We start from the raw sequence: 26,837 nt of genomic DNA on the forward strand, positions 1-26,837 counted from the left end.
AGAGTTGAGCGCGAGCGTCTTCGAAGAGAGCGCACGCTGCCTAAGCCATAGATTTATGCGTGCTCTTTGCTGGCCTTTGGTCACGTCGTCCAGCAGCCAATGCGGCCAGCTCTGATAGGTCACGTACATATGCGCATATGATTAGTGAGCATTTTATTGTTTACGACAACATCTTGTCCTGCTATCGACGCGTGTGTGTGTTAATCTTCTGTGGTGCTAGCAGCTAACCTTGGCCCAAATGTGTTGGCCACAGCATGTTGAGTCTGTAGGCGCAGTTTGTAAACAACTCTTAGACTAAAGCTCAAATGTTGCCAAAGAAGTTGCTCGAACGGTATGCGGCGGCAAAGCTTAACACGAGCTTAAAGCTCAGCTTAGCGCGGACAACAACCCAAAAGCTGGGCAATGTTAAGGCTCTGTTAGGGCCATGTTTGCTAACATTTGATTTACATTTTTCGCTTAAATCTCTCATACATTAATTAAATTTGTTTTTTTTTTATTATTCACGTAAATTAACTTAAATTAAGATAATCATCAGAATATATTTACAACATTGAAATACTACGAAAAGGAATATGCACTGTGTATGAACCGCAATCAATGATACCTTTTATGTACGAAGTTTAGTGCCAAAAATAATGTGCGCCAATGTGAAAGAAAGAATTTGAATCTAGTACAAGTACACGGATGTTTGGGTCAAGTATCTAAATGGCATATTATGTGTGTCTGTATGTGTGTCTGTGTGTGCTTCATCTGCGACGCATATGCATCATGGTCTCCAGCGAGCTGGGATCCAGTGTGGCCGCATGCTCCAAATCCTCGCTGCTGGCATTCTCCTCGGCCACATTCACAAAGGTGCTCGAGAGTTCGCCATTCAGCTTGTTGACGCTGCCCGTCGTTATGTCATACATGAAGATCTCCTGCTCCGAGGCATCGCTGGATCTGTGGCATAATAAATTGTAGAGGAATGACAAACATTGTGTTTACGTTCTGTTCTGTTAGCGTCACACTGTTAACGTCATATTAACATTTGATTATGCTATTAAATCGGACAAGGATATCATTGGAGCAATCGTACGATACTTGGGTATAGTATGATAAAGAGTAGAGGTATGAGAAACATTGTGTTTACGTTCTGTTCTGTTAGCGTCACACTGTTAACGTCACATTAACATTTGCTGGTGAAAGCTAGTGCTATATTTACAACGATTATGTTACTAAATCGGACAGGAATATCATGTGGCTTCCATTGGACTAATCGGACGGATGTAAAGCTGTAGCCTAATAAAAAGTAGAGGAATGAAAAACATTGTGTTTGCGTTCTGCTCAGTTAGCGTCACACTGTTAACGTCACATTAACATTTGCTGTTAAAAACTATTACTATATCTGCTACGATTATGCTCTTAAATCGGACTAGTATATTATGTGGCTCCCATTGGAGCAATCGGATGGAACTAAAGATGTGGCATAGTAAAGAGTAGAGGAATGAAATCCTTTGAATTTGGGTTCTGCTCTGTTAGCGTCACATTAACATTTGCTGTTAAAACCTATTACTATATCTACTACGATTATGTTATTAAATTGGACTAGAATAACTTTAGCTTTCGTATAAAAGGGATAAAGGGTATTTGGCCTATTGTTTTTGGATCACGCTTGGACTTACTTGGCCACCAGGAGCACCACCGATTGTAGTTCGATGTCGGTGCGCGCCTCCTTCTCGAGCCAGCGCTTGAAGTTTTCCTTGGTGGGCTTCTTGACCAGCGTCTTGACCAGCTCACCGCCCAGAAACTTGACCTCCTTGCTGTCCACACTGCTGCTGCGCGCCTCGCTGGACTGCGTCGGTGGCTGTGCCTCGACTGGCGCCAGCACCACCACGCTCACAATCTTCTTGCCCAGCAGCTCCTCGCTGTCGGGTATGGGAAACTGTGCGCCATTTATTTTCAGCGGCAAATAGCGATTGTATTGCTGGCGATCGGCCAGCTCGACGGGCGTCACCACGGTGGCATCTGTTCGCACATACTTGTCGCTCACGCTCTGGCCCTGCTCGGCATCGTAGCGCACCACCTTCACGTCCAGGTTCTGTTTCTGCGGCAGCGAGTTGCTCTGCTTGACGCGTTCGATTTGCTTCTCGCTGAGCGCCACCTTATCCCCGTTGGTCTTCACCACGGTCAGCACCTTGTTGGTCTCGGCTATTTGTGCACCGCCGCCGGCGCCATAGAAATGCTGCAGATGCTCCGCTGGCAGATTCTCCAAAGCAATGTCGCCCTGCTTGTCATAGTCCAGCACGGAGATGTCGGCATTGTTCAGTATGCCGGAGGAGAAGAGCTGCTGGCGCAGATCGTCGGGCACCTCGTCCGGCAGCTGCAGCAGCGTCTGCGAGGCCTTCCCATTGGGCGCAGCCGTGGGCGCGGCCGGAGCTGGCGATGGGGCAGCAGCAGCAGGAGAAGATTGCTGCTGCTGCTGCGGCTGTTGTTGCTGCTGGTTCCGCTCCTGTTGGTGTCGCTGCTGCAGCTCCTTGAACACATCCGAGTGGTAGGTGGACACGCTGAAGGGTGAATTATCCACAGCTGCACTCAGCTGCGCATTGTTCGTCTGCCTGGGCTGCTGCACCTGCGGATGCACCTGAATCACCTGCTCATTGTGCGCCTGCGGAAACTGATTGTAGCTGGCATAGCTGGCGGCTGGTGGCACGGGCGTGACCACCATTACCTTCTGGCCATGCGTGGACTCGGCATAAACAGGCGGCGCCTCACTAGCAAAGCCGCTGTACTGCTGCTGCTGCTGTTGCTGCTGCTGTTGCTGCTGCTGTTGCTGCTGCTGCTGTTGTTGCTGCGTGTTGCTGGCTGTGATATAATGGCCAGCAATGGACTGCGACTGCGACTGGGATTGGGACTGGGACTGGGACTGGGATTGTGGCTGATTGGGCGCCAGATTGGGCGCAGGTATGTCATGAATCACCTCATTGCGATTGCTGCTGTAAGCGAATTGCTGATGTGACAGCTGCTGCTCCTGTTGGCTGGGTATGATGGGATTCTGCACCGTCTCTGTAATGTGCTGCTCGAACTTGGGTATGGACTTCAAGAGCTCCGTTTCCTTGGAGGGCTTTATGTCAAAATAGTTGAGCGATTGCGAGGAGTATTTGTGCTCCTGCTGCTGCTGTTGCTGCTGTTGCTGTCGCTGCTGTGAATAGTAGGGTGTTGCTGGCGTGGGCGAGTGCACTATAAACTGCGGCTGCTGCACAAACTGTGGCTGTCTTACGAACTGATAAGGCTGCGGTTTGGGCGTTTGATATTGCTGCTGCTGCTGCTGTTGCTGCTGTTGTTGCTGCTGCTGCTGCTGATAGCTGTCCAGCTTGAGCGGCAGCTGCAATGGCTTGGCTTGTGGCGCTGGCGCAGGCGTGGGTCGGAATTTGATGGGCTGATATGGCGTGGAGATGGCGCGCGTGGGCAGCTCTTGTGATTTTGGCGGTATTGTTGGGAAGAAAGGCACCTGCACCTGCTTATGCGGCGGCTTCTGATACTGTTGCTGCTGTGGCTGCGTCTGATATTGCTGATTGTGATTGACATAGAACTGCGACTGCTGTACGAGCTTGTTGAATATGGTTTGCGAGGATGTCGACGGCAATTGCTGCTGCGTAATGCTGGGCCGCTGCTGCTGCTGTTGCTGCTTCTGATAGAAATGTTGCTGCTGCTGCTGCGACTGCTGCTGCTGTTGCTGTTGCTGCTGCTGCTGTGCCGACGGCAGCTGCTGCTGCTTGCTTGGCGGCCTGAAGTAGTTGCTGCTGTGCTGCGTGGGCAGCTGCTGGTGATTGGCAAACAGCACCTGTTGCTGCTGCTGCTGGTAGTTGTTGGTGCCGAAGAGCAAATTGGAGACTGGGCCACGGCCGAAGCTGTTCTCGCGTCCGTAGTCGGCGCGCGTGTTGGTCAGGGGCAGCGCCACGACCTGACGCTGAATGCTCTCCGCATCGTGCTCCTCCAGAATGTGGCCCGTCTGATGGTTGTTCTCGGCGCCGAAGGACACGTGGATGCCGCTGTTGCTGTGATACTTCTCCGAGTCGGGATGGATGATGGTGCGCAGCGTGGTGGACGCCTTGAGCTGTGGCGCGGGGGTCACCGGATACTGGATTAGCTCCTCCTCCTCCTCCTCTTCCGGCTCGTCGTTGTCGTCGTTGTTCAGCGAGGCGATCGGCGTCTCCAGATGCAGCTTGTTGTTCTGATCCTTTTTGTAGTTCACATAGTACACGTGCACCTTCTCCTTCTTCTTCTTCTTCGTCTTGGTCACAATGGGCTGCGGCGGCTCCACGGCCAGCGTTTCATTCGCATCCTTAATGATGATCTCGATGATGGGCTCCGGCGCCTCCAGATACTGCGGATACGGCGCATAGGCGCTGCCAAAGCTGCCGGGATATTGAGCTGAAAGCGGAAAAGGTTTAGTCAGAGAACGGAGCAAGTGCAGCCGGAGCGCTCACCTATGGCCTGCTGTCCATTGTAATAGCCCGCCTGCGGATAGTAGTTGTCCACGTAGCCGGCACGCCGGCTGGCCACCTCCGGATAGAGATAGCCCGCATTGCCGAAGTCGTAGAGCGTGCGCTTGCCGCGATTCTCGCCGGGCACAGCCTTCGCCTTCAACGACTTTGACTGACGTGTTGTTGTTGTTGTCGTCGTTGTCGTTGTTGTTGTTGCGGCTGCAGTTGTGGGCGTGGCCTTCTTGCTGCTGCTGCTGCTGGCTGACTCAGTTTTGGGCTTGGATTCGCTTTTGGGCTTCGTCGTGGCTGCGGCAGCTGCTCCAACCGCGAACAGCGCCAACTGCAAAAATATAAAACATATAGTTTTATTTGATGAACAATTTCTAATTTATTTATTTAGATTACTTGGCGAGATATTTAATTAAGTTTTGTGGCGCGCGCAAGGTCGAGACCCTCGGTTATGCGTATAAAAAATAAAACACTCTTACCGCAAAAAAAAAAGAAACCGAACCACAAAAGGCTAAGCAAATTTTGGTGAATGCCCAAAAGTGGCAAATTAAAAAAAAAACGCTATGAAAACAACAAAATATCAACATCAAGATTCCCCGCGCAAAGTGTTTTGTTTTTTTTTTATCGGGCAAATAACGAGCAAAAATTAGCCGAACAAATCGTGGACATGGAAGGCGAAGACGTGCGTTGAATCCGTCTTTGGCATTGGGTCAATGTCAAGTTGACTGCTTTTGACCACAAATAAAGTCCACACACTTTTGCTGGGTTAAAGGCCAGCCTATGGGAGCCAAAATCCCAGCTCCAGCTGAGCCCATCAATCTCGCCAATTGGAGCTCGTTAGGGCTTAGTCTTAATCGAATTTATCTGTGTCAGCCAAGTCGAGTCGAGTCGAGTTGAGTTGAGCTGAGTTGAGCTGAGTAATCGGGCCTATTTGCCGCTCGTCGCCGTGAAAGTTGCGCTAAAACGCGGACCTGAATTTCAATTTCAACACTCGCAATTTGCATTTCGACAATAAACGAGCAGCAATGCAGGTGACACACACACACACACACACGGACAAACAACACGCCCAAAACGAATTGTACATACCCTAAATAAGTTAAATACAATGTGAACATACGCATGTGTAATAAATATGAGTGCGTGCTAATAAATAAAATAAATATGCGTTGGGGCAAACATATTGATTTGTCGCAAAATTGCCAAGCGAATTTCGTATACTCTATGGAAATTGAATATGCGAAATATATCAAATATGAGTGCGAAATGGAATGTGGAATAAAATGAATAGACTATGAAGAGGGTATATTGACTTGTATAAATATTATCGTATGAATTTTATATACCCTACATAAATTAGATATCCAAAATATAATTATAGAAAATGTGATTATTTATAAATAAAATAAATTTACTAGGAAAAGGTTATTCATTTATTTAAAAATGATCAAAAGAACTTTAGATAAAAAACAAAAATTTAGTAAACGGAAAAACAATTCGAAACATTAATGTATAAATGTGCTATGCAGGGGATATACGAATGGCATATACCCTTTACAAATTAAATGCATAAAATATATATAAAATAAATATGAGTATAATGCGAAGCATTTTATCATGAATAACCTATTGCAAAGGCATTGCATATACCCTATATAAATATAATCAAATAAATCTGAGCACAATCTTTAAATTTGCAATAATAAATATAATTAATATGCTGTGGAAGCGGCATATTAAGTTATTTAACAACTATCAGCTTAATAATCTTTTGACAAGGTAATTATACTTTAGACGTTGTCATCCTTGAGACGAGCCACTTTTTTCCACAGCAAAATGTGAACAAAGTTGAACAAGTCGCGGCTCACAAAAGTAGCCTTCAATTTAAGTCAAATTCAAATGGGATATTTTGAATATTTTGTTCAACAAGAGTTGGGCTACAAGCTGAAGGCAACAGATGAAACAATTTAATTTAATTTAAAGGGTGCTGGTTCGAATCCCAGTAAGTATTACCTTAGAGGCATTAAAGGGCCAGAATTGCCAGTTAAAAATCAGGTGGATATTAAAAGTAATAATAATAATAAAAATATTGATAATTATCGTAATATTTGCCTGAGAGAAAATGAGTTTTAATTTAGACAAAGGCTATAAAAAGATTCATAATTATTAAGAAATACAGCTGATCGATTCGGGACTCAGATTAAAGAGGAGAGAGCTGTTGTATAGCAAAAAGAAAGCCCATAAATTGTACAGCAAATGAATCATAAGAATTAACTACAGTACGACCTCGTTCAACGCAACCTATTAAAATTTGGCCACGAGACCTATTTTCAAAAAGAGATGCCTTTGCTAGCCATTAAAATGACAGTAAATCGAATAGTTCTGTGTTCAAAGCAAGGATTTCATTTAACTTTATTTATTTTTTGAAAAATTGAGAAATTGTGGTCTGTACTTTTTACAATCTATACTTTTCTGAACAGCTGTTACTACAATGTTAAGAAAGCGGGTGTTGCAATTATCGAGGAGTTGCGTGTAACGAGGGTTGCGTTGAGCGAGGTCGTACTGTATGTATATATATATATACCATAAATCTATACATCTTCAACAGCTTCATGAACTTCAATTACAAATTATAAATCATTTAGTTATCATGCCAAGCTTTAAGCATACATTAGTTATAATTTATATTTTTATTTCATTGGATTCTTTCCACAACTAAATAATAAATAAATGTTTACTCCAGTTCACAGCTGAGTAAATTTGTTTGCTATATTTACTTTGCGTAGTTAAACTGAATTGGCATCAATAAATAAAACAAACTCTGATAGCCAAACCGCAGCGTTAGCTCGACCGCAATAACGCTCTGAAACCAGAATGAATCCTCTCGAGAAATGTAGTTTACTTATTTGAATTTCTCAGAGCTCAGAGTTCAGTCTTAGTTCTGCCTCAAAATGAAGCTCACGTACACGCAAATTGTCCTGATAATCGTGTACAAGTTAGTGCTTTCACCTTTGATCTTTCAACTTTGCATGACTCAGAAATGGATAGATTTGCAAAGCTGTCAGAGTTTGTTATGCGATAAGTTTGCGTTCCTCTATATCCTGAGCATGGTCATCGATTGGATAATCTTGTTCACTATCGTACTCGTTTGCGCTCTGGTGAAAGTGTGTCTCAAGTGGAGGAACAACAGGAAAACAACAGTTTCCATCGCGAATAATTGCAACTTGGAATTTGGTGAACAACAGCCGCAACGGGAATCTTTCGAATTTGAAGAGGTAGAGGAAGAGGAAGAGGCTCCTCATCCATCACGTCCTGCACCTAGTTTGCCCCGCAAGGGTCGCCATTATCAGGCTGAGGTGTGAAATATTATGATAACTCATTTATATAAATATATATATATAGGGGCTGTGAATTACGAATTAAATTCTATATAAAAGGAAAGTGAGCAATGTTTGATTATTTGTAATGTTATTTAACAGTTGTTTAACAGCCCCTTTAACATGTGATTAAACTTCATGTGAATGTTATTCTTATCTGGTAACCTCTTATAACTCATAATAATTATTGGATTTTCATTGAATAATAAGGAAAGTAAGTAACGTTTGCTTATGTGTAATGTTATTTAGTGTGTTCCGCTTGTTTTTTCACAATTTGCTCGTGTTTATGTTAAATTTAACAGCCCCTTTAACATGTGATTAAACTTCATGTGAATGTTATCCTTATCTGGTAATCTCTCATAACTCATAATAATTATTGGATTTTCATTGAATAATGACAAACGATCGATAACAAATTTACAAAGGTATAGCATAATCGTCACATTTTTAACCGAGATATTCCAGATATTAATGCTTTGGAATACAACAAACGGCCATATCTCGAGTAAATTACGCCTGATCTTGAAAAAATTTGGCATTTTGTTCAGAGAAGGTCTAGAAAATCAACTGATATCAAGGTTTTTTTATGTCGGAATCACGACAATTTTTGCAAAGTTGTCACTTTTGCTCAAATTGCTCAACTTTTGGAATTGTCATGGAACTCGTTAGTTAGGATCCCGACGAGTCTAAAAAGGTATACTACTCGCAAATCGGAGCATTTTTACTCGAGATATTCGAATATATTATTTTTGAAAATATTCAAATAGCTATAACTCGGTTAAGTTAAGCCCGATTTTGGAAATATTGGGCATTTTGAATCGTAAAGCTTAATTTTAGTTAATCAATATTTAAAATGTGTATTTTTTTTAAATAACAATCGTTGTTAGCAATTCCTGCGAGTCTAACAATCGAAGATCTGACTGTATTTGCCTGAGTTATGCAAGCCATTATATCTATACAGACTTTGACAGTCTTAAATATCGTACGATTTTGAAGGTATTGGAACATTTTGGGCTCGTGAAAGTCTATGGCAACGTTTTGGCAACTGGAAATCATGCCAATTTAGGCAAAAATTGTGCTTTCATTGGTTGTTTTTTTTTTGAATGATCTTCGAGCCAGGACAGTTATAAAGAGAGAGTGAGACAGCAATGCGTGCAGTACTGTTAAAATATATGACAATAGATCATGGCACTAAGCAAAACAACAACAACAACAACAAGTTGTCTCTTAGCCAGCTGCAACAACGCCCACGCAGTTGTCTTTCGGCCAACTGCCAAATGCAACTTGGGCAACTTGGGCAACTTGGCCAACTCAATTGCTGGAAGTGAAACTATTTTATGGTTACCTCTGTCGCAGTCCCCGCCCCTGGTACCGCCCCTCCCCCCACCCTTCTCCCGCCCTCACCCCGCTGGCAACAGCGCTGCCATTTGACATTTGGCATTGCCATAAAACAAAATTTGCTTTACTTTCTCAAAACAACAAAGCAAAAAAAGTGTTGTAGAAGAAAATAATAATAATTTCTAGCCGCTGTTTTTTTTTGTTTTTTATTGACTGCAAATGTCAGCATTGTGGGCGCTGACATTTGATTTATTATAATTGAGCAATAATCGTGCCTAAAGTGAAACTCACACGCCGAAAAAAAAATAAAATGAAATATAAATAAAACAAAAGTACAGCTGTAAATGTGAGCCACGCGGCGTATGCGCAATGCGAGAGCAAAGATCAAGCTGCCAGACATGTGTAAATGTTTATATATATATATATGTATATATGTGCTGAGATCTGCTGAGATAATGATTATGGCATCGTTGTCACATCGTTGAGGCTGTCAAATGCGCCAGTTCGTCAAACATCCAAAACGGAAGCTGTGCGAAGTATTTTGACAGCACTTGCGGCAAATGCCATTGTTTTTTCTTTTTTTTTTATGTGTTTGTTTGTTTGTTTTTATAGCTACTGTTGTCGCCTTAGTGCGTGATTTCTTGGCTGACACACATTTCGACAGGCAATCATCAAGTCTATATATATATATATATATGGACACATGCTGTCAGTTGCACGCACTTTGATAAGAAAGAGGAAGAGCTCTCCGCTTACCGCATCTTATGCTAATTATGCCACATTGTCACAGCTTGAATGTGCCCCCCCACAACAGAAACAGAAACAAAAACGATTATTTAACACGGCCAAAAATTGTTGATAGAAATGAATCGCGAATTGGTTAACGCGTATTAGCATAATGAACTGACCTACACCTGGTGCCGCTGCTGCTTAGCTCGGTAGCCACAATCAGATGGATTTATTAACACACGCCCCGCTGGCACACACACACACACGAACACGAACACACGCACGCAGTCAGACACAATGTATGCCCACAGACAATGGCCAAATGTCAAGCCAAAATATAAAGCAAAGTTTTTTTGGCCATTGATGGCGCACACAAGACGCAAAAAGAAACTGGCGCATAATCAAAAAGAAAGATGCTAACAATGGGAGAAAGTTAACACCAGATACACCACACACACACTCACACACACACACACACGCGGCAAATATATACGCACAGTCTCTAACAAAATTGTTTACAAGCTAATAAATTTTGTTGGCCCAGCAGCTACCAAACTGCACTCAGCAGCGCCCACAACAACAACAACAACAACAATTTGCGCGGAATGATGTAATTAATAGAAAGAAGAAGCAGCAGCAGCAGAAGAAGCAGAAGAAACACTAACTAACCTGGCCAAGCATTTAGTGGCCGCGTGTAAATCAAAGAAACACTTGAGCGCATCTTTAAAGCCAAACGAATTGATTGTGTAATGCAAGCCGAAGCTAAATTATGGCCAAAATGTGAGAGGCTCGAGCAAATTATAGAGTAGATGCTGCCGCTGCCGACGCTGACGTCGCTGCCGACGTCGCTGCTGCTGCTGCACGAAGAGGCTGCAACATTTCGTATACACTTGTTGCGGGTATTCTAGTTTTGTCAGCAAATGTGTGAAGGCAGGCGTGAACATGATCAAGAAGTGTGTATGCATACATATATACTATATAGATAGTATATATAAAGTATATACATAGTCTGGAGCCGTATCACATGACGAGTCATTGTACGCAGTTACGAAGTGCGCATGTTGTATGATTCTTTACAAATAAAAAATAATCCATACAAAACAACACTCAAAATGATATGTTTCTTATAAATTTGGGAAATTCTAAAAAATATATATATATATAAAATATCCTTAGTTTCATACAAAGAAATTAAAAAAATTTCTACGAAAAATATCCCCAATATATTAATTAACAGATATTATTTTCGAGCATTTCCGAAATGATGAATAATTTTGTATGAAACATATTTTCTAAAATTTCGAAATATTTTTTAAAAAGTTCAAACCTTATTTGACAAGTTTCGAAAACCTGTTCTAAGGAATTCAAAAAGTTTTCGAAAAAATGTACTTCATTTCGAAAGTATTTTTTAAAAATGTAGAAAAAAAGGACTTCTCTAAAAATTTAAAGCAAATTTAAAATGTCTAACATATGTTATAAAAATTTCAAAATATTTTCCAAAATTTAGAAAAAATCGCTTTTTTGAATTGTCAACTTAAACGTTTTAATCAGAATTTCATCAATATGTTGAAGCCAGCATATATATATATATAAAAATCGTCTAAATTGAACTACTTTAGCTTACATATATCAGCCCTAGAAAGGAAAGCTCAAATATGTAATTCTTGTTGGAACAGATTTTTGATTTTTCAAGATCTCTTGAAAAAAATTGTTCTATAGGACTATGGGAATATGTTTCTAAGGGAAGAATCGTTACCACAATTAGCTTTTGTATAAAATAGTTTTCTGCTGCGCAAATATGAACTTCAATATACTGCAAACACAGCTTTAAGTTAACTATATCTTATGGCTATTATAAGGACAAATTCTTTGGATACCCAGCAAGTGTATTTGAGATTCGCCTTGCTGCAAAGAGCCTCGTTACTCGTTTTATTGTTTTTGTATTTGGGCAGTCAAACAGCTAACTGCCGCACAGCTTCACAGCTTCACAGCTCAACAGCTCAACAGCTTGTGGCATGTGGCAGCTGGCAAATTGTTGGTATCTGTGTCTGTCGCCTTCGTGTTTACGAGCGCCTAGTGAAATCTTGAGGCAACGGCAACGGCAACTGCTGCAGTTGCAGTTGCAATTGCAATTGCAATTGCAGTTGCCAATTGCAGTCGCGACAAACTGCATTAGTTAGCATATCAGCTCGTAAACTGATGACAAATGGCCAGCACAGATTCTGATGTTGTTGCCAATATGCAATTTGCTTTTTTACCAGCAATTGTTGCTGCTGTTGCTGCTGTCACAGTTATGCCTATTAGCTGATGGCAATCTCTCAGCAACGCCCCGCGTTTTATCTGGCTGCAACTATATGCTAATAACCAGCATTTGGCCAAAACAATCTGCGCCAAATGCTGTTGACGATGAACAGTTATGATATGCGGCAGACGATCTGCCATTGTTGCTGTTGGCCATGTGAACTGTTTGCCAACTGCGATGTGACACGGCACAATTATTCTTCTGGCCCGCAACTCAACCGAAAGTCAACTGTGTGAGAGCCGACAGACCCAGAACGTCAAAAGCGTTGCAGTTAGCTGGGCGTCTATGTGTGTGTGTGTGTGTGTGTGTGTGTGTGTGTGTGTGTGTGTGTGTGTGTGGGTGTGTGTGTAAGTCACAGTCAATTATGCAGGTGAGCGGCCAACTCAAAACTAGAAAGGCTCAAATCATGCAAATGGTTGGTTACATGTTGCAATAGCACAGGAAATTATATTTAAAAAACCATAGCTAATTTAGGTGAAGTTTGCATGATATTATGTTAAAGTTAACAGCCACTTTAACATGTGCTTTATATACATTTTAATGTTGGCCTCAAGTGGTTACTTTTTAAATGCAATAGCTGAGCTAATTGAAGGTGGTTTATTTAAAATTTGCTTATGTTAAGTTGAACAGCTACTTTAACATGTGCCTTAACTTAGTGTTAAAGTTGTCTGCAACTAGTCAACTTTACATTTTGCAAAAGCAAATTATATTTAAAAAGCATAGCTAACATTAGCAAAATTTTCCTATGCTTATGCTAAAGTTAACAGCCACTTTGACATGTGCTTTAAGTTCATTTTAATGTTGGCTTCAACTGGACGCCTTTAAAATGCGATAAATGAAGGCGGGTTATTGATAGCTAGAGTAGAGTTTAGAGTTTGTAAAGTTATCATAAAGCGATTGGCTTTTCAGGCTTTGGAATTGATTGGAGCTCATTTTGGGAAAATCTATCAATATTTTGGATAAGTATTTTTGAATGCCAAGCGGAAGACCCAAATTATATATATCTAAATAGGTTTAACAATCAAAGATCTGACTTTATTTACTCAAAATATGTAAAAGTTTAAAGTTTAAGAATAAACCCCTTTTAATGGGATGCTGCTCCAATTATTCTGCTGCACCCCAACTGCCTTTCATTGGCCCACTTGCGAGCTAAAAAGAATGAAACACTTTTTTAAAGCCACAAACAGTCGGTCACATTTTTAATTGCGTTAACAAAAGCGCATTAATGGCACCTGAAACACAAAGTGGAATTAATGAACAGCAGCTAACTCTTAAGATAAGATGCATAAAGCGAGTCACAAATGAATTTAAAATACTATAAATATTAAACATCAAAGCAGTCGCTTGTTAAAAACAAGTCGAACAGGCAGGCCCACGACAACAACAAAAATGCATAAAAAAGAATTGATTGTGGCCATGGAAGGCGTTAAGAGCCGTAGCCGAAGCCGTAGCCGACAAATTGCATATTTCCAAGGCGTTTCCAGCTGAAATAAAACGAGTTTGTGCAATGTCCTCAATCGATTCACATATGAAAGTCGCACAATACAAATTTGACAGTCGAAACAACAAAAAAAAACAGAGATAATGCCCCTGAAAAGCGTTTGCGGATGTGCATAATGCGATGCGACTGGCTAAATGCCAAATGGTGTATATAATCCTTATAATTAGAGATCAACCGAGCGAGTTGCATAACGGCGACAGTTATCAAATGTGGAGCAACATCAACAGGAACTAAAGGAAGTGAGTGTGCGAGTGTGTGTGTGTTAAATTGAGGCGTGCAAAATGTTTGCCTTGTGACTGGCGAAAATAAAACGAAAGACTTAAGCGACAAACTTGGCGTGCGAGTCGCCGCAACTAAAAGGCGTAAAAATACGCAAAACATTAATCGTTTCATTTTTTCAACTCTTTCAGTCTTTTTTTCTGGCTTAGAAGCTGCACAGCACCTGGCACCAAAACGGAAGTAAGCGACGCGCCAAGCGGCAAACTTTAGACCAGCATAAACACTTGGCGAGCAGCCACAACAACAACAACAACAGCAACAACTGTGGCAGCTGAGAAACAACTGAAGCAGCTGCCAGACAGCAATAAATACAAACAAAGCAGGGAAAGAAAAAGAAATGATGAATTATTAAATGAAATGAAAAATGAAAGTGTTTTTCTGTCAGTCAAACGAATGATGAGGCTGCCGTTGGTTTGGACGCCCGCCGAATCTGCCTCAACGTGACATGAATTGGGCACACATACAGCTACACCAGGGGCACAGCTATAGGCTCAGGCAGAGACACAGGCCCAGGCACAGGTACAGACCCAGGTACAGGCCCAGGCACAGATCCGGTCACCGTCCGTGCGCTGAGAAAGCGAACTTCAAGTCCAAGTTGAGCTGGCGGACAACGTGCCAACAACTGGCTGCTGTTTTCGATAAATCTACCCCACCCCACCCAATCCCTGCCCCCTCGCCAAGCCCTTACTGTGTGCAGGTGAAGACGCCTCAGTCTTAATCTCAAGCCCAATCTCACAGACACAGTCACAGTCAAAGTTTCCAGCTCATATGCATAATAAACGAAAGAAGATGACGCTGCAGCTGCTATCATCATTTATAAGAGCAACAAAATAAAAAGGCATAAATAAATGAAAATGATAAATAAAAATAAAACGCTCGGACAATGAATGCGCCGTAAAAGTTGTTGAACCAGTCAAAGAATGTCATTGAAACGATTTTCAAAACAATTTTCATCAAATGCAAATTGCGTCGCGTTGAATAGCCGCATAAATGTGTCAACATTTGGACAGATCCCAACACCAGTTGGGCATTATATTACAATTAACAGTGGCAAACTAGCCCGTGCATACCCTGTAATTATTACAAGTGCGCACAGGGGCTTTATTGCATTTGATTTAATGGGATTGATAGTGGAAAGCAGAGATCTTTTCTACGCCAGCATATTTCTTGTCCATCTGCATGAACTCCCCGTTCCCTGAGCTAGTTTTACAGGGTATTTTGAAGTCTAGTACCATATCATGCCACAATTCTTGGCTGTTGTCTCAAGCTACCTAAACAATCGCACAGTGCAGGTAATTAACACCTCTCTAGCTGCCCGCTGTGCCATCCTGCCTCCCCCTCTCCCCGCATTTCCCCCCTCACTCCACCTGCCTCTCCATATCTCTTTCTCCATACTGTTACCTCAGACATTGGGCAAGTTTGTCGCCGTTGCAGTTTTGCATATGTGTCCACAGCAAATTGTCAAAGTAAATTGAAATGCAATTGAACGAAATGTTGCGCATGAGCTGTGGCAGCAACAGGCAACAGGCAGCAGGCGGCAGGCATTATGCAAAGAGAAGAAAAACAAGGCGACAATAAAAACCCACAACAAATTAACTGACCAGCTGAGCAGCCGTTGCACATGTTGACAATTACACAAGGCTCGAAGCAGGCGCAGGGGCTGCTGCAGCGGGCGGCATTCGGCGGTGTGGTAACGAAAGACTTAGGCAACGAACGCGTCACAATTTTCTTAAATTAATAATTAGGCATAGCTTTAATTAGTTATAATCTTTAGATGACAAGCTAAACGATGTGCAAGGTCGTTGCATAAAATACATAAAAATCGTCTAAATAAAGGCCAGAAGGAAAACCAAAAAAAAAAAAAAAAAAAACCACACACATAAATTAAAACCGAAGCAACAAATAAGAAACTAAAAAGACCGCAACTAAAGTGAGAGTGAGAGTCGGCCAGAGCCGGAACCGGCCACAAGTGATGTTCCAACAAGCTGCAAGGGGGGCGAGGTAGGAGGGGGGGGGATTTGCATATGACGCATTGACCCGAACTGTGGCGATTATGTAAGATGTGTGCAGTTCGTATTTAAAACATATGCTAAAGAGCTAGCTCGACTAATTAAAATTCCAGCAAAAATGCTTAACAACAAGTGTGTGAGGGGGGAAAGAGCGGAGGGGGCAGGGGTGAGCTGCTCACAAATTGGAGTTAAAGCTAATCGACGCATTGGCTTCATTAATATATGCCATGCATAATATGGCTTAAAAGAAGCTGCCCCCAAAAAAACTTGAGCAAGCTTTTAATTAAATATAGATGTGGGCTGCGACAGCTGATGATGATTAAGTTGAAGAAGAGGTGGATGATGATGATGATGATGAAGTTGATGCTCAGCCAAAATGCTTGCAGCTGTAATTGCAGGCCCGAAAAATTGTTTGTGGCCAAAACCGCATTCCAATTGCATGTATTTACAACTTATTCGCCTGCGCGTGTGTGTGTTGGTGTGTGTGTGTGTGTTTGTGTGTGTGCATGAAATTCATATTTCGTGTGTCGCCATTCACTCGATTGGCTAGAAAAACCTGTAACTGGCCAGCTCGTCTTCAAAAGTTTCCTTTTCCTTTCGGCATACGCTTTTGGCCAATCGTGTCCAGCAACTGCAGCAGCAGCTCATCTTGGCCAAGATAATTGCGCTGCTGCGAGTGAAAGGCTTTGCCTGGCCAGGGCTAACGGCCAGGAGCTGTATTATAATTATGTATTTATATAGATACGTATTTTTTTTTTCAATCTGAACTTGTCACATTTTGTTGGCTCAGCTTTCGGCTCGCAGCCAAATACAAGAAAAGTTTTTATTTTCTACAAAAAAAAAAAAAAAACCAACGAAACAAAAATAAAACCAATCAACTTTCTACACTCCAAATTCACATACAAATTGTTGGTTTGCATGCGTGCAGCATATTAAAAAAATGACGCTGCCTATTCGGAAGACACACACACAGATACACCTGTAACAGGTGCTGAAGTGTTTTTGTGTGCGTGATCTGGCCTGGGGCCAAGTGCTGCTGACGGAAAGCAGGCCATTTGGCCAATTCTTTGCAGGCAATGACAATCAACTTATTGTGAGGGGGGGCCTTTTATTAACTTTGCTTTGCCAGCCAGCAATTTGCCATGAAACGCATTTGGGCCACATGTCTTGGCACAACAAACACACACATGCACACACACACACACAGCTGTTACTGGGTCGCGCGTCTGCAAATAAATACAATGCCGAAAAAAAAAACATCATTACAAATCTTTTGTAAAGGTTACAAATAAGAAAAACGCAGCCATGAACCAAATGGCCAATAATGATGGCTATTGATTTGCTGGCTTAAAAGTCAGCGACCGTTTTGGCGCCTCCATTTGAAAGGCTGCTGCGGCAACAGCTGCTGCTGCTGCTGCTGCTGCGTCTGCCACAGAAGCGAAAGGAGGGCAAGTTTTGATTTTGCCATGTTGCATGCTGATTTTTTTGTTATTGTTGCACTTCAAAATAAAGATGAAGTTGTTAGCTGCACAAAAGGCAGCTGCAACAAACACACACACACACACACACACGCACACAGAGAGGGGGTCGTGTGGCAACAGCAGGTGGCAGCAGCGCATCGGTCATTATTTGCATTTGTCTGGGGCATTGCGCATTGCGGCGCATTGGCCAGACTCTGACAATGCACAAATTTGTGATGCTCGCGATTACACAAGATTAGAGCTGGGCTTGATTGCAGCTGCGGCGGCACTAACTAGTTGCATGCAACATGCCGCTGCCAGACAATTAAAAAGTCACAGCCGTAACAAGTGCCAAGTTGAAGACTCCTGCACTTCACACTGAGCTGCCACACAGTTGTTGCTGCCACAAATTGTGTAGCAGGCAGCCGGAAAACAGTTTACAGTTTACAGTTGTTGTTGCTGATGATGTTGCGCGCCACATTAGTGACATAATTTATCAATGTCAATGGAAGAATACAGCCAAAATGGCAAAGTTTGCTGTGTTGCGGGTCAAGCGTTGACACCTGTCCACAACAACAACAACAACAGCAACAGCTAACTCTTATGTAAGACACACGGCAAAGCTACTCACCAGCAATGGCAAATGTTGCAAGCGCATCTTGCAGGACAACGGCTGTTGTTGTTAATCCGCTTAACAGTGGCTGTTAGTTAAAAGCTGTTGTTGCTTAACAGCGGCTTGTATGCAAAATGCCAAATAAAATGCACAACACAACACTGCACAGCACAGATCACGTTTATGTATATGTATATGTGTATATTCAAATATATATTCAGCCCGTTATCCTGGCGCCGCACAACAACAAAAGCCGCGTTCGCAATCAAATTTAGTTCAGAGCGCAGCGCGTCCAAACCGAAACGCGTCCGTGTTATAACTGAAACTTGATGCAAAACGCAGTCGCACAAGTCGCAAACCAAAGCGACAGAGTGAGAGAAAGAGAGTGAAGAAGACGCCAGTCACAAGTGACTGACTCACCTCGTGGTGAGTTGCGGCGAGCGCTGGGGAAGTTTAACTCTGTGACTGCGGCTCAAGCATTCTCAATCAATTCACGCTGAAAGTGAATCTGAATAAACACGCACACACACACACACACACGCACGCTCACACATGCACTTTACGGCTCATTTGGCTAAGAGCAGAAAAGTACTTAATCATGATTACAATTACGTCTATGCGCAGAGCAAAATGTTTAGAGAGTAGCTCAAATTGTGCCGCGAGCCAACAATAGCTCAATGTGTGCGCAAAACGCCGGCAAAAGCCGAAATAACAAAAAAACAATATAATTATAAGAAAACCGAAAAAGAGTAAATAGTATATATAATAAAAGGAGAAAAAATCAAGCTTTATAGATAATGCCCAAGCGAAATGTCTGGCAAAAAGATCAAAGATCACAATAGCGCACATAATTAACGGTTATCGAAAGGCGGTTTGTTTCTTCATTGTGCCACATAAAATCATAAACATTTTGGCCTGCACGGTTAGCAAATGAGCGGCAAACAGCAAAAATAACATGTAAGAGTGCTCGAGCGGGGAGTGCGCGACTAGCGGATACCCTGAACCATCTTCTACCAACAACAAATGCAGCCAGTGCTAAGTGGAAGGGCGGGAGGCTCTCGATCTTCATATACTTTTCCAGAAGCTACATGTCAAATTAGGTACCTCTGGCTCTTAAGATTTAAGAGATTTGCTTAAAAAACAGAATTTCGATAATGATTTTTATCGATTGTTTGGAAACGGAGCCAGTTATCGATTATCGGAAAGAAACTCGCACTGCAGGGGGACTAGGAGGAAAGCCTTCAGCCTATAGGGCTTATAGTTTCTCAGATCGACGGGTTCATACATACGGACAGACGGACAGACTGACAGTCGAGAGACGGACGGACAGACAGACAGACGAGGGGACGGACGGAAGAAGAGACAGACATGGACTCTACTATTTATACTGATCAATAATATATACATATACTTGTTAGGGTTGGAGATGCTTTCTTTTGCCTGTTACATACATTTGCACTAAAACAGTATACCCTTCTTACCCATTCTCAATGCGTACAGGGTATACAAAACATAAATAAAAGGCACTTAGTTTGGCAGCTAAGGCAAATTAATATTGATATATTGATGCATGATTGATTTTTCTTTGCAGCTCCCAATTAGTTTATGCTAAATACATATCACATGATATGTTGTGCAGCATAAATGTGATCAATTACAATTGTAATTACTGCAGCAATTACTTTGGTAATTAGCCCAAAAAAACTAGCTGAACAAATTAAGCATTTCGCGTTAAAATCAAAATTAGCGCTCATTACAAATAATTTAAAATTTTCTTTTTTTGGTGGAATTTCTTGTATTTCCCCGCAGTTATTTATTGATTTTGTTTGATTTGTTTGATTTGTTTTTCATATTTCGTGAACAACTTTCAAAAACGTAAAACGCATCTCAAATAAATCATTTACTCCCAGTTTGTAGCGGAAATACAGAAATAATTGATATTTTTGTGAGCTGTTTCCGTTGATCATTGAAAAAAAAAGCATAAAAGAAGAAAAGAAACCAAATGCGGGATATGTGAGCTCTCTTTTAAGAGCTAGCCCAAACAAAATAACAATAAATAGCTATAAACAATTGTGCTCTTTTAATTATCAGACTAATATATATATAATATTATAATGCCGAACAGCCCGATTTGGAAGATCTTGTATAGGAAAACTTTTTAACTACCATAACTTTTCTCCTGATGGGATTCTAATCTTTATTTCAAAACTTTTTTTTAAATTTTATTTATGGATCAAATCAATTTCAAAATTTTCTGGATTTGCTCTTTTTGTTTATGTTTTTTTTTATAATAGTCGAAATCTAGCTTTAAGACTTGCATGAAATAGTATATTTACATGAATTTCTTATTATTATTATATTTCTTGGATATAGTACGAAACTAATGGGCGAAGTTTTTCAAGCAGCAAAGGCAACTATTGCCTCTTGACATAGACCATATGTCAAGGATTCGAACCTTGTTTTTCAGTTGTCCACATGATCGAAAGAAAAACAAGCTATCAAAGACTCTATCCCATAAATTGACTGCAAACTTAGAATATCCTTTCGAGCAATACTCTAAATTGAACATAATTTTGTAATATGCCTAAGAGTTATTTAGCTGAGCACAAGTAGAGAACAGCCCAAACTTTAATCTTGACTTTGCCCAAAGGCAAGTTTAAAGTTGAAGCTAATTTACAAGCTCCCAATTTAAATACAAAGCATGCGCAAGTTTTTTAATTGAGCTGTGTAAGCTCTCCCACATTTCTGGGCTGCTTTTTTGGGTATTTTGCTTAAGTTGTTGCTGTTGTTGTTGTTGTTGCATCATTTGTGGCAATTAAGTGCCTGCAGGCAGACAAGTGTAGCTCATTACACAGCTTCATAAATATATCAAGCATACGCAGCGTGCGACAATTGTCAAGATTAGCGATGCATGCAAAAGCCAAACAGATGAGCAGCGTACCCTTTGTCTGGCCAGTGCGATTGTCTGTCTGTCTGTTTGTTTGTCTGTCTGTCCGTCTGTCTGTCTGGGTGACTGACTGGCGCGCAGTGACCATGGCCAGGTAATTTTGCCAGCCGCCAAAAATCAATGACCGACCGGTTTTGCATAGGCATTCGGTGTCTTCACTTGGCGCAGTCCACATCGATGTAACGTAACAACTTTCGCTGAAACGTCATTCACAACAACAACAACAACAACAGCAACAAGAAGAAGAAAAATACAACTGCAAATGGCAAAAGGCAGCAGATAAAGCGACGATAGCAAAACCAATTGATGAAGCAGCACAACAAATATTCAGTTTCAGTGTCGCCGCCAAATGTTGCCTCGTTTGGGCTATTAACGCAACGTCTAGACCAGAGCAGGAGTCGCAGCAGCAGCAGCAGCAGAGGCAGAGGCAGCAGCAGAGGCAGAGGCAGAGGCAGAGGCAGCAACAGCTCCCAGCTCCATTTTGAGCACGAGCAGGCCATAAACAATTCGGTAGACTTTCGAGTGCTGCTGGCAGAGACTCATTTGAATAATTGAAAAGCACTTGCACTCTGCAATTGAGAGCATCAAATGAAATCTTTGATTTGCCACAAACAACACACACAAACACACACACACAACACACACGCACACACTTGTTTCGACTGCACTTGCTTAAATTGCCGGAAAATTTCGCTTCATCTTCAACGCCAACTGGAACTCGAGCTCCAGCTTCGACTTGGAACTGTCTGCCTCAAATGACTGTGCAACAGACACGCCACACACACACACAAACACACTCTCACACACTCGCGCACCGGAAATTGTTAAAAACATGCCATGCGAGTGAGTAAAAAAAAGAAGAAAGAAAACCCAAATCCCCAATTGGAACAGACTCGCACGCCCATTAACCAGTCGAGGCGACAACATTCTGACCTCATACATACATACATATATATTTATGCCAGAGCCGAGCAAAATTTACTTTCATGCACAGCATCACGCAAATCTTCAGATATCTTCAGTTAATTAAGTCTGCTTAGGTCGTGTATGTATATATATATATATATAAATAATAAGCATGTAAGTTAAGGCTGAAGACCACCTTGAGATGGATTGCTGCAATGGGCAAATTATTCTACCTACAAAAATATGTATAAAAGCAAACAGAAAAAAATAAATTATTTAAAGTGTATTTTTTGTGCTTCCGGTAAGAGCTTAAGGTTTTTTTTGGGACTACTTAATTTCTATATCAAGGGTAAGCTAATTCATGGCTTTAAACAACTTTCTATGGGCAATATATAAAGGCAATATGGGTGGGCAATATATAAGGCCAATTTGTAAGGGCAATCTGTATATAACATATATAACCTATCTAATTTGGGCCCTTTCAGCCCCGCAGCGCTCCTGGACTCAATTTTCTGCTGGCATTTTAATGCTCAAATTAATTTAAAGGCTATGCCAGGCTATGCTGCACAGTCCATCAACAGCTAGAAATAGCTTTAGTGACTCTTAAACTGTGACTGAGAGTGGCTTTCAAACTGTGACTGACTTTATATACCCTATCACAAAGTGTTAAAGGCCATATTGGTCTTGTGCAATGTCCTTCTGTGCGCCTGATACCTTTTATTTCTGATCAATTGCAGCTAGAGAGTGAAACTTTGGATTATAGTAATTTTTAAGGTATGGATAGAATCAACTCTAAAGATAGGTAGAAACAAGTAAGAGGTTCTAATCGGGAGCTCCCGACTAGGGGATGCCCTAAACCTTCTTCTTCCAACAGGCGATAGCTATAAAATGAAAGATACTTGATATATATTTCCTATTCTAGAAGCTATATGTCAAGTTTGGTGATTTTAGCTCTTATTATTTACCAAAATTGCTCAAAAAACAGAATTTCGATATCGATTTGTATCGATTACTTGGAAACGGGGCAAGTTATCGAATATCGGAAACAAACTCGATCTGCGCGGGCACTAGGAGGACGTACAGTTAAAATTGTAAGTCTCTACCTCTTATAGGCTTTGAGATCCTTGCGTTTATACATACGGACGGACGGACGGACAGACAGATGGGCGGACGGACAGACGGATGGACACGGCTAGATCGCCTCGGCTATTGATGCTGATCAAGAATATATATACTTTATGGGGTCGGAGATGCTTCCTTCTGCCTGTTATACACATTTGCACAAATACATTATACCCTTTTTACCCATTTTCAATGGGTTAGGGTATAAAAATATATATTTAAAATATAAATAAATTTTTTATGCACCTGTGCCATGCACAATATCGAAATGCGTTTAATTGGCCGAAGAAGTGCAACGCGAATTGGCCGCGAGCTGGTCGTGAGCTGGGGAATAATGAAACATGAACATACCTGAAATGTCCGGTCGTCGACAAAATGCGTAATTGGGCTTTTAGCCATATTAACACGGCGCACAAAACAAGCCAACTGCACGCCAATGGGCCAACACACAAAAGCCAGCCGCAAGTCGCACGGCACGGCCACAGTTGCGTGATGGCCGCAGGACTCGGCGTCATGCGGTTATTCATCATCTTCGTGCTGGGCTGCTTGTGCCGGCGGCTGCACTGCGTCCAGCTGGACGACTGGCCGGACCAAGCAGATATCCAGGAAAAGCAACAATTGGAGCGTCTGCTGCAGCGCATTCGCCTGGAGCGGCACTTTGAGACGATCGTTGTCTATGGACGGGCGCCGTGTGTGTTCCATGAGCTGCTGCCGCATCTGGAGCTGCCGACGGTGCTGCTGAGCAATGGCAGCAGCCTGGCGGATTGGCGCTTCAACAGCGAGTCGACGCTGCTGCTGTGCTGCGGCCTTACCGCCGAGCAGGAGCACAATCCGCGCACCTTATTGCAGCTGCAGCAGGCGCGACGCTTGGTCCAGCTGGAGGCCAAGATCCGGCCGCAGTGGCTGTGCGCGCTCTACTTCGCACGGGAGCAGCACAATGTGGCCATGCTGGATGCACGGGGCAATCTGTACAGCTGTCGCCTCTATCGGCAGCCCAACTATGTGCAGCTCGCCAGCTCCAGCTACAACTCGAGCTCCGATTCCAACTCCAACTCCGGCTCCATTTATGTGCAGCAGTACGGCAATGTGCAGGGCGCAGTTATCGTAAGCGAGCCGGATCAGCTGGTGCCGCGTTCCATGCTCTATCGAGATCCCAGCACCGGGCAGTTGGAGATGGCGGGCTTTGTGTGCAATCTGATGAAGACGTTTGTGCGGCGCGTGAACGCCACGCTGAAGCTGCGTCCGGGCATTGAGCTGGGCAAGACGACATACTATGGCACTATGGAGCGTCGGGTGCAGCAGAACGAGCTGGATGTGGCTGGCACGCTGGCGAGCACCTTGACATCGGATAACATGGACTATCTGAGCTATCCGTTTGTGTCCTCGTCGTATTGCTTTATGATACCCGTGCCGGCGCGTCTGCCCTACAAGAAGATCTACACGATGATTGTGGAGCCTCTGGTGGTGGGCGTGCTGCTGCTGTTGTTCCTGATCTTCTCGCTGCTGCTCATCTACAGCCAGGAGCTGAGCTGGCGTCGGCTTAGTCTCAGCCGGGTGCTGCTCAACGATCGCTGCCTGCGCGGCCTGCTCGGCCAGCCGTTCCCGTGGCCCCTGGCGGCCAGCCGCCATCTGAAGGCCATTTGCCTGCTGCTTTGCTTCGCCAGCCTCATGACCACCACCATGTACGAGTGCTATCTGCAGTCGTTCTTCACACAGCCGCCGGCCGAGTCGATGCTGCGCAGCTATGCCGATTTTCGCGCGTCACCCTACCGAATCGCCGTGGAGCGCAGGGAGGCGAATCGCATGCTCAAGAGCTACAATTTGACCACGGACCATTCCCGCAACGCATTCGTCCTGGACGATTGGCACGAGTTTGTGCATTTGCGCGACACCTTCAATGCCAGCTTCATTTACCCGGTCACCCATCTGCGCTGGAAGTCCTACAGCGAGCAGCAGAAGCTATTCAAGCAGCCCGTCTTCTACTACTCCGAGGATGTCTGCCTGCATCGCTTCCTGCTCATGTGCCTGCCCGTACGCCGGCACTGGCCCTATCGCCGGCTCTTCGAGCAGCACACGCTGTCCATGTGGGAGTTTGGCGTGATGCAGTTCTGGATTCGCCGTGCCTTCTCCGACATGGTTAACCTGAACATGACCAAACTGGTGGACTACAGCTCTAGCGAGCCGAATGAAGAGGCGGTCTATGTTCGCGATCTCTCCTGGATATTCTATTTCTATGCGACTGCCCATCTGCTCGCCTGCCTTTGCTTTGCCGTCGAGCTCTGCTGGGGCAGATACTTTTGAATTCCCACAGTTCTCCTCTGAATGCGCTCCACTTGCTTCTTTAGCTCACGAGCTTGCTTTTGGCTGCTTAGCAACTAAATAAATGCGATTTGAAGAGAAGAAAAATGGTTTTAGAAATGCACATGTCTAAAACCGGTTTTAGACAGGTTTAAAGCAGCTTTAAATCAGGTAAAATGCTTCAAATATTGCTTTAAAATTGTTTAATACTGTTCTAAAAGTGGTTTCAAATTGCTTCAAAACTGTTCTAAAAGTGGTTTAAAATTGGAAATTCTGGTTTAAACTTGGTCGAAAACTTATCAAACCCGGTTTTAAATTGTTTTGAAATATTCTAAGACTGGTTTCAAATTAGCTTAAGACTTTTTTAAAACTAGTTTAAAATAGTTTGAAGACAATTGTAAAACTGATTTCAAATTGGTTTAAAACTATTTTAAAACCGGTTTTATATGTCTTTAAAACTGTTCTGTTGCTTATTGAAAAATGGTTTAAAATTGCTTAAAAACAGTTCCAAAACTGTTTTAGATTTGCTTTAAAGCGTATTTAAAACTATTCTTAAACTGATTTAAGATTTGGCTTAGTCTTTAGTCAAATTAGATTAAAATTGGTTGAAAACTCTTCTAAAACTGGTTTTAGAGGGAAATAGGTTATTTCTGGGAATTACATTTAAAAGATAGACAAAAGTTTGTTGCCTGGCCACCACGAAAAACGTGATAAGTGATCTGTAATCAATTTTGCAGCTCAACGTGGCGGCTTAGCTACTAGTCCACTAATTGCCCTGTCACCGAATGCTCCCAATTACATAAGCCACGCATTTTGTAGTCATTTTTTATACCGTAAGCCGAGGCGCTGAACTCTAAACCCCATCAACATGCTGAGCCAGCCGCCTCCGCTTCAAAAATGCTGGCGGATGCTCCTCCATAAATACATATATAAATATATAGATATGTATAGATATGTATAGCTGCCATATAACCACGCATTTCCATTTTCATTTAAATGACATCGTAAAAAAACGGCAAACGTTGACTTACGTCCGCACAAAGTTGTTCGTTGTTTCTTTCTTTCTTTGCTCTCTGATTAAAATCAATATGCGATTTTAAAAGGTATTCAATGTTATCTATGAATCAATTTGTGGTTGGATTGTGAAAACCCAATTGGAAATGTTGTGCATGCGCATTCCATCTGCAGCGAATTTGCCCCGCTTAAATGTTGCCCTTTTTGGAGCTCCAATAATACTCTGTAAATTCGATGACGGGGCTCTTGCGGCAATGCCTCATCTCGATCCCATAAATGCTTAAACAATGCGGGCGTCTGTGGCGCTTATGCAAAACCTAATTTAACTACCTGATGCGCTGACAGAGACGAAATTAAAACTATCAAACATATTAGCGACTTAGTCACAGCGGCTTTTTTGTCGCGTGCCCCTCCCCTGCCCCTGCCCCTTGCGCTGCCCCAGGTCCAAGGCCGTCTTGGTGTTACCCAGT

The 26,837-nt window shown here is 42.6% G+C and overlaps 2 protein-coding genes across 3 annotated transcripts; one reads left to right on the forward strand and one right to left on the reverse strand.

The window, feature by feature from the left end:
- Window positions 1-524: 524 nt before the first annotated feature.
- Window positions 525-23,551, reverse strand: LOC135431557 (transcription factor SPT20 homolog). 2 transcript variants are annotated; one of them, XM_064686764.1, is made up of 4 exons: window positions 23,407-23,551; window positions 4,467-4,803; window positions 1,662-4,410; window positions 525-939 (listed from the first exon to the last, which is right to left on the reverse strand). In XM_064686764.1, exons 1-4 carry the CDS (start codon window positions 23,452-23,454, stop codon window positions 747-749), a joined length of 3,327 nt encoding a protein of 1,108 aa, XP_064542834.1. In that variant the 5' UTR covers window positions 23,455-23,551; the 3' UTR covers window positions 525-746. The 2 variants fall into 2 exon arrangements, with proteins under 2 accessions (XP_064542834.1, XP_064542835.1); XM_064686765.1 differs by lacking the exon at window positions 23,407-23,551 and adding an exon at window positions 18,099-18,163.
- On the forward strand, window positions 23,548-25,356 carry Ir52a (Ionotropic receptor 52a). The gene has a single exon (XM_064686212.1). The coding sequence runs from the start codon at window positions 23,548-23,550 to the stop codon at window positions 25,354-25,356; it is 1,809 nt and encodes a 602-aa protein (XP_064542282.1).
- Window positions 25,357-26,837: the final 1,481 nt, after the last annotated feature.

This window comes from Drosophila montana, unplaced genomic scaffold (assembly GCF_035044405.1).
Source record: "Drosophila montana isolate Dmon_TW-CO22-7 unplaced genomic scaffold, ASM3504440v1 contig_3200_1, whole genome shotgun sequence".
NCBI classification, from domain to species: domain Eukaryota; kingdom Metazoa; phylum Arthropoda; class Insecta; order Diptera; family Drosophilidae; genus Drosophila; species Drosophila montana.